General features: G+C 29.2%; 1 protein-coding gene across 1 annotated transcript; it reads right to left on the bottom strand.

Annotated features, from left to right (window-relative positions):
- Window positions 1–4,949: 4,949 nt before the first annotated feature.
- On the bottom strand, window positions 4,950–5,923 carry LOC120174132. Its single transcript, XM_039181095.1, has 3 exons — window positions 5,789–5,923; window positions 5,414–5,502; window positions 4,950–5,077 (listed from the first exon to the last, which is right to left on the bottom strand). Exons 1-3 carry the CDS (start codon window positions 5,911–5,913, stop codon window positions 4,965–4,967), a joined length of 327 nt encoding a protein of 108 aa, XP_039037026.1. The 5' UTR covers window positions 5,914–5,923; the 3' UTR covers window positions 4,950–4,964.
- Window positions 5,924–8,568: the final 2,645 nt, after the last annotated feature.

The following is an 8,568-nucleotide window of genomic DNA, read 5'->3' as shown; positions in this document are numbered from 1 at the left end:
ATATCATTTGAATATTTTAAACTTTTTATTTTTATATCACTAATAATATTATGATATAAATAAATGTTGGTGTAATTACATAATTAAATGGAGCAATTGGCTCAATGGTTTTAGCACCCAATTTTCATCCTAGAGAACCCAAATTCAAACCCCCCAGTAAAATGTAAGTTATCATCTATTTATTTTCTTCCCAATGAAAGGTATTGGAAAGAAAATAAAATAAATTAAATTAATTAATATTAATACATTTTAATTAAGACTAAATTAATAGAAAATATATGTATTGAGGATCAAATTTATAATTATAAAAAACAAATTGTTAACTGCCACGACACCATCCGTTAGATTTTAATGTCAGATGACTTAAAAGATATCACTTAAATAGTTTAGTGGTCATATTGATGCAAATTTGAAAACAGTAGTCATTTTGATACCGACCTCATAATTGGGTGGTCATTCAAGTAGTTTACCCTAAATAAAATGTATTTTTAGTTTTGTCAGCATTGATAACATTGTTAGGGGAATTAAATTCCATTTTGGTTTTTTACATCTTTTGTTAATTACATTTATGTTTAGGTGTCGAACAAAAGAGTATAGTATTGAATTAGTCATCACTTTCCACTTATAACAAGGATGGAATAATTGTTCATTTAATATTTTTTATTTCTTCTATAAATCTAATTCTCTTATAAACTCCTAAATAAATATAAGTTTTATCAATTAGGACCTTCAGTTGAAGTGATTCAACTTCTGTGTAGTGATATATATATTTCTATTGTATTTCATGAGGCAAATATTACGGTGGAGTTGGGGTTTCTTTGCCATTACCCATGTTTTATTTCCTATTGTGATTTGTATCATATGCACGGGGTTTTATTGCATTAGTTAACAAGAAAATTACAATAAAAAATTAGAGTAAATTACATATTTAATCATCTATCTATTTCCGTGTTTCGTTTCGGTTTTCTAACTATATATTTTTTAAAATTATACACAATGTTACGTTTTTTTCCGTTTTAGTCACTCGTTATTAAAAAATAAATAAAACTATTGACGTTGTAATTTTTATTTTATTTTTTTCTAATGATGGTGTGATATTACCTTATAGTGGGGATGGACCTAGACGAGATAGATGGGGTCGACCGATCCACTGAAAATTTAAAATTACATATATTTTGATATTTGTGTATGTATTTTTTATTGAAAATTTATTTTTGCCCTTAAAATTTTATAATTTCAAATTTACCTTATAATATAAAATTTTGCATCTTTTCTTGTTTATAATGACAGGTCAACATTTGTATCTTTTCTTGTTTATAATGACAAGTCAACATGAAAATATCTATGAGCTGCTCGGAATTTATAGCTTTGGGCATCTTTTCTTCTAGTTTTTGGTCAAAATTAAGCAAGACACGTATGCGTGGGAGTAAACAGTGTTTTGAGTGTTGTTGGAAAAGATGATTCCTCCAATAACTAGTTCTTGCGTGGTTTGACAAAGCTCTACCGCTATGCTTCTTTTATAGAAGAAAAAGGCAGCAGCAGTGAAGAAGATAACAATTCAGATTCCTCAGTCTCATATATATGTAGATGCAAACAAGGTATTAAGTACTAACCAAAGCTTGAACCAGTTGTGGCTGGAAAATAATTCCCATCAAATAAACTACTTTTCTCATGGAATAGAGGATTTTGTTTTTTCTGGGCTTAACTAGAAAATAAGTACTTAAATTATACCCTTTTTTTTCTAAATATGTGTCTAGATTTTTTTTTTTTGCTTCATCCAAGTATTTAACGTTAAAAACGTTACTATTTTAAGTTCACAGGCTTTAACGACAGTTAAATTTCTCTGTTAAATGACATATGACATATTCTGATAATTTTGAGAATTTTTATTTAAAATAAAAAACATAAAATATATATTTTTTAAAAAACTCAAATTTTCTTAAATTACAAAAAAAACCCCAAAAAATTTAAACTAATTTGAAGATATTTTAATTGAAATAAATTTTTTAAAATTTTATAAATGCGAAACTTGTCTTTTAACGACAGAATTTAACGACCTTTACGGGCGAGGCATCTAAAATGATAATGTTTGTAACGTTAGACACTAACATAGAATCATAAAACAATTTAGGCGCCACTTTGAGAAAAATAGAAAAAAATATAGTTTATTTTGTATTTTAACTTATTGAATATATTTTTAAGTTAAAATAAAAATAATTTATATATATTTAAAATAAGATAAGAAAAAAATATATATTTTTAAATTATAGTAGTAATAAAATATTCTTAAATTAAGTTAATGATAAAATATATTTTATTTTTTAAGTTTAAACATATATTTTATTTTGTATTTTAACTTATTAAATATATTTTAATTTAAAATAAAAATAATATATATATTTTTAAATTAAAATAATAATGAAGTATTTTTTTAAATTAAGATAATAATAAAATATATTTAATAAGTTAAGATAAAATATATATTTTAAATGTATATAAAAAAATATTAATTTAAATTAACTATTTTACACTAAGATACAAAATATATACATATTGTTGTCTACTTTAAAAACAATAAGTGGTATTGATTCAGTGGTTAGGTTTATGCTTGATTTCTTAAGCCCCTTGAATTGAATCCTCTTGTCCCCAATTTTGATTGATTTGTTTTCCTTCAACTAGAGGATGACACATGTCACAATCTAATTGGTAGAAAATAATGAAAATAAATTTAAATTAACTTTACATTAAGATACAAAATATATACATATTGTTGTCTATTGTAAAACAATATGTGGTCTTGGTTCGGTGGTTAGGTTTATGCTTGATTTCTTAAGCCCCTTGAATTGAATCCTCTTGTCCCCAATTTTGATTGATTTGTTTTCCTTCAACTAGAGGATGACACATGTCACACTCTAATCAGTAGAAAATAAATATATTAAATGAAAATAAATTTAAATTAACTATTTTACAGTAAGATACAAAATATATACATATTGTTGTCTACTTTAAAACAATGAGTGGTCTTGGTTCGGTGGTTAGGTTTATGCTTGATTTCTTAAACCCCTTGAATTGAATTCTCTTGTCCCCAATTTTGATTGGTTTGCTTTCCTTCAACCACACTCTAATTGATAGAAAATAAATATATTAAATGAAAATAAATTGAGTCCTCCGATTGAATGATGACGTGTGTCACTGTGCCATATGTCATGCTAAAAATATTTAATTGCCACTTCACCTAATCTGTTAATTGTTAATGACAAGTGGTTTGATCGAAAATAATTAAACAATTTAGTGGTCTAATTAATAAAATTGAAAGATCGGTGGTAAAAATAAAAGGGCTAAATAGTTAAGTGGTCAATGATATAATTTACCTTATTAAATATATACTTAGTAGTTAATTAAGTGAAAAATTCATTAAAAAACAGAAACGCACTAAAAACATTTAAAATGAAAAATGCATCAAGGAGTTGTAAAACTAACCTAATAGAGTCTAAAACATTTTTTTGAATAATATAGATCAGTGGAGACAGCAAAAACAAGTTTTTAGCGGCATTGTTTTAGTCATGTAGCGGCGTTTTTAAGCGTCGCTAAAAACCCTTATGGCCCAAAAACAAACGCTGCAAAAAGCTCTGTTAAAATAAATGCCGTTGAAGTTTGCTGCGTTTGTGAACGTCAAATGCCGCTAAAGGTTATGCTCACAGCTAAAAGTTATGACCATTAGTGGCGTTTCTTCCCAAAAATGCCGCTAAATGTTCTGACATATAGTGGCGTTTATTAATGTAAAATGTCGCTATTGACTACGTATATAGTGACGTTTTCTATATAAGCTTTGTAGAAGATATTGAACTTTAGTGGCGTTTTGTTTTACAAACGTCGGTATTGATTATGTATTTAGTGCGTTTTATTATACAAACGCCGCTAATTAAAACTGATTTTTATCTTAAAACCCCTCTAAACCAAGCTGATTTACAAATGTTATTTTTTTCTTTTTATTACCCAAATTTAATATCATGTAACAATATCCAATAACAACACCTTAAAATTTAATTACGACTCGAATTATAATATCCAATAACAACACCTTAAAATTTAATTACGACTCGAATTAAGTAAAAATAGTTAACATAAATAAATTAAGGTTTACAAACATTCAAGTGAAATGTAATGTACTTCAACATCATTAACTACTTACAAAAATGAAATTGACAATAGATATTTTATCTTATCTCAAAGATTTTAGCACGAAAGATTCCCAACAAGGAGCGGTTAACTATTTACAAGGCTCTAGAGCCATATAACCATAATCCTTGATAACATCAGCTATCATACACACATTTGCAACAACTTCCTTGTCATCATCTTCAGTCAGTCTTGATGTAGATATTCATCACCATATCTACAAAATCAAGAGTTTAGTCAGAACTATATTACCAATTGCAATCTAGGGAAAGCTTAGACATAAAAGTTTTAAGTTAATACCTAGCACTTCTGTTGCCTTCATAGACCCATCCTGCACAGTAGAAAACATTGAACTCATATCAGCAGAGTATAAGGTCACCACTAGTCGCTCTGTGTGACCCTGCATATGTACAACTTAGTGTGTCTGAGCAACTCTTCAACTCTGTAGCATATGTCACAGCTTTGGCACACACTATTCTATGAAAATGGACGTGTCAGAATGTGCATGTGTAGTTCCTCTCTAACTAGCTAGGTAAACAATTTATCGGTCTATCAGAAGAACTTCATTAAAAGCATCCGTGAATGGCCAGCGGGAGTAATTAGTAAATAAATATTTGTGCTCAAATTTGGCCAAGTTTACCATGCAAAATTTTGAACTGCATCAGAGTAAAATTTTGAACTACATGAAAGTAAAATTATTGCTTCAAATTGCATATACATATATCATTTTTAGGAAAACTTGGCAACCAAAAAATTTACCCTTCCTGCACTCTAGATGGAAAAAATTAAGGGAAGAGACCACCATGGATGCCAATGAAAAAAAGGGAAGGGAAACGAAAGGAACCAATATAACTTAAATTCTGGCACTGAAAGATTGCATGTGCTGCTGTCAAAATATCTGCAATTTCAATCAGCAAAGAAAGTTAACAGTTAGATTTGGATACGATGAATACATTAATGTAAGAGATAAGTGCTACTCAACTCTTGAAGATAGTAAACTTGTACAAGATCACAATGCAGTAGATTTAATCTGGCAGACAATGGAGGAATTGTAGAGGGACAGAGGCTAAAACAAACACTTTTCAGAACAGAAGTCATTAATTGACGTATAGAATGGCTTTTTAGGTAAAATGTGTCTATCAAGGACAACAATAATAAATTTTTCCATATATGATGACCAAATATGTGGATGATATATGTTGGGAGTTTCATAAAGCTTTTAGTTGGTACTCACGTTTCAAAACAATAATTGCTTGAAGCCTCACATCTTCATGAAAATACCCAGAATGTCTCTCCAAAATCTTCAATGATTCCTCCAAATAGCTTAAAACAATTAAAGAAATCAGTAGAGGGGAAACTACAAATTTTAATTGCAATTTACACTTGCACTTGGGACCACTAAAGAATCTAAAAGATATTTCAGTTCTAAATCATTCGTAACATGTTGTTTGGTTCAAAATCTCAAAGCCAAACTTCTAATATGATTTTCCTGATAAAAAGTAAATCGTGATAAGAGACTAAAACCAGACTATTATCAGAAAAAAAGAACCGATAATATTAGAAAAAAGTCAATCAGAAAAAATAAATGAACAAAATTATACAAGGATACGGAGCAAAGGAGCTTTGTATGCTAGGCAAATAAGCCAAGAGCTTGAGTTGCAGCTGCCTTTTCATCCAATACACCTGTTCATATACTGATATTTCTAACCCTTGGTTCATCATGAGTTTCATCATCCGATGAGACATCACCCAAAAGAAAACGCCAACTTTAGTTTGGCCGATTGCTATAGAAAAACGTAGGGTGCGGCGAAGAAGAAAGACATACCTGGTGGTGGCCAGAATAGTGCGACGACGACGATGCTAGCTTCTGCTAGTGGCTGCGCTACGGTGGTTGTGCTGGGTTAAGGATTGGAAATCTGTGTGGAACAAAAAGAGAGCTGAATGATCTAGATTTGGGTATTTATAAAACTTTGTGGAGTTTTTTTAAACCAAAAGCCACTATAGAACAAACTATTGCAGTGTTTTCAAACAAAACGCCACAAATGTTCTGAACTATTGCGGCGTTTGTTTCAAAAACGCCACTAAAGAACGATTCGTTTGTTTATAAACTCCACTATAGTACTATGTTGTAGCGACATTTGTCTAAAAACGCCACAATATATGTACCCAATTGCGGCGTTTGTTTAAAAATGCTACTAAAAACGATTCTTTTGCGGCGTTTGTTTAGAAATGCCACTAAAGTAGATTCTTTGGTGGCGTTTGTTTAAAAACGCCACTAAAATTCTTATATGTAGCGGCATTTGTGAAATAAACACCGTTAAAGTACGAGTTTAGCGACGTTTATGGATAAACGCCGTTAATGTTACCATTTTGTGGCGTTTTGGATATAAACGTCACGATATGTATAAATTTAGTGGCGTTTTCTTTGAAAACGCCATGACAAACGTCGCTATATACCTGTTTTGATGTAGTGAGAAACTGGTGATAGAGTTTAAGGGTTAACTTAAACCTTTAAAAGTTTAGAAGTTTAAATTAAAATTTTCAATTTTTTTTGAAGATTTAGCTTACATTTTCAAAAAAAAAAAAATTGGGATCTAATTGAATTCTTTGAAATTTTAGAGGCTCAATAAAAATTTAAAATTATGGAAGTGGTTTAATCAATAATATGAAACATATTTTTAAAATTTAATTTGAATTAAAAAAAAACTTTGGGAGACAAATTAAATTTTTTAAAAATTTTAAGTGTCTAAATTATAATTTTTTTTGGGCTATGGCCCCCACAAGTCTTTATTGTATTTCGCCCCTGGTCTGAGTGAATACAGAGTAATATTTATTGTATAAATAAATCTTAACCATTGACAAAAGAGACCTTACAAATGATGCTACTTGACCGTACGTATAATCTCAAAAGAGAATAACACTCTCTTAAACCACTGATATTACTCAATACTTAATAAGTTTGAAGTTTAAAACATCTTAAAAACTTAGCTAGCAAATATGAGCAGATATATCCAAAATAATGTACATGATACTCTTGTTTTAGATTAATTTAGTCTCACAATATATTGAACTAGATATAAGAAGAAATGTTGAAGCTCAACTTTAATTAAATATATGTTAATACAAGCATAGCATATATACTTTGATGTATTGTAAACAAAACTTTCTCAAACTAGTAAGCAAATTTTCTTTCACATATATATATATATATTTTAGGCTTAGGGTAAAAAGATATTAACGTTTGATTAAATAATCACTTTGACTTCTATTCTTTTCTTGAAGCATTTTGACCCCCAACATTTCCTTTTTGGGGCTAATATGTCCCTTTATGGTTAATGCTCTAAATTAGGGACCATTTCACCTTAAAATAAAATTTTGAAGGTCAAAATGCTTCAGTAAAAAGAATAAATACAAAATCACTATTCATAAGATGTTAGGCGCTTTTTAGCCTAAAATGAAATGTTAAAATTCAAAATGTTGAAACTCAAAATGTTTTAAAAAAAGAATAAAGATCAAAATGATAAGGGCAAATTACTCAGATGACCACTTAACTATTTAGCCCTTTTACTTTTGTCATCGATCTTTTATTTTTGTAAATAAGACCACCTAACTATTTAATTATTGCAATTAAGCCACTAACCATTGACATTTGATAGAGATGCTGATGTGGCAGTTAAAAATATTAGTATATTTATAAATTTGGTCCTTTATATTTATAAATTTTAAAATATTAAGGACCAAATTTATAAATATACCAATATTTTTAACTGCCATGTCAGCATTTCTATAACACCCCCAATCCGTACCCGACCCGAATACGAGTCCGCGGTGTCACATTGATTTTTCAAAACATATACATTAGAAAAATTGTACGAAACTTTAAAATTTTATTAAAACAAAAAATCCCTATATACATAATTGAGTTCATCATTACAAAATTGATCAGAGCGTGTGTGTGAATTAGACTTTTCTATATGCCAACATCTATAATCAAGAAAATGCATATGGTGAATTCACTTCTGATCTGATCTGCTAATGAAGATATGTTGCTCTACCGAACTTAAGTCTAATCATCTTGCTTCTCAATACCTACGTGTAAAACACTTAAACGCTAAGTCATAGACTTAGTGAGGCATAAAATATAATAATGCGTTTCCTACGAATATGAACACACAAATAATTACTCATGTAATAATCATATAATAAATTAAGCATGTCACACATATGATACAACATAAAAAATAATGATATAGTAATATATACTCATGTAAATACATTTGATATCTCTTATAGGCCCATGTATATTACTGAGAACTTAAGGTATGTGAGTACATTGAGGTTGTGAACATATGCTATCACCACAACTCGTATGGGGTCCCACTAGGGGCA

This window comes from Hibiscus syriacus, unplaced genomic scaffold (genome assembly GCF_006381635.1).
Source record: "Hibiscus syriacus cultivar Baekdansim isolate YM2019G1 unplaced genomic scaffold, ASM638163v2 tig00112000_pilon, whole genome shotgun sequence".
NCBI lineage: Eukaryota > Viridiplantae > Streptophyta > Magnoliopsida > Malvales > Malvaceae > Hibiscus > Hibiscus syriacus.
The sequence above is the reverse complement of the archived record's forward strand: the minus strand, read 5'-3'. Positions and strand labels throughout refer to the sequence as shown.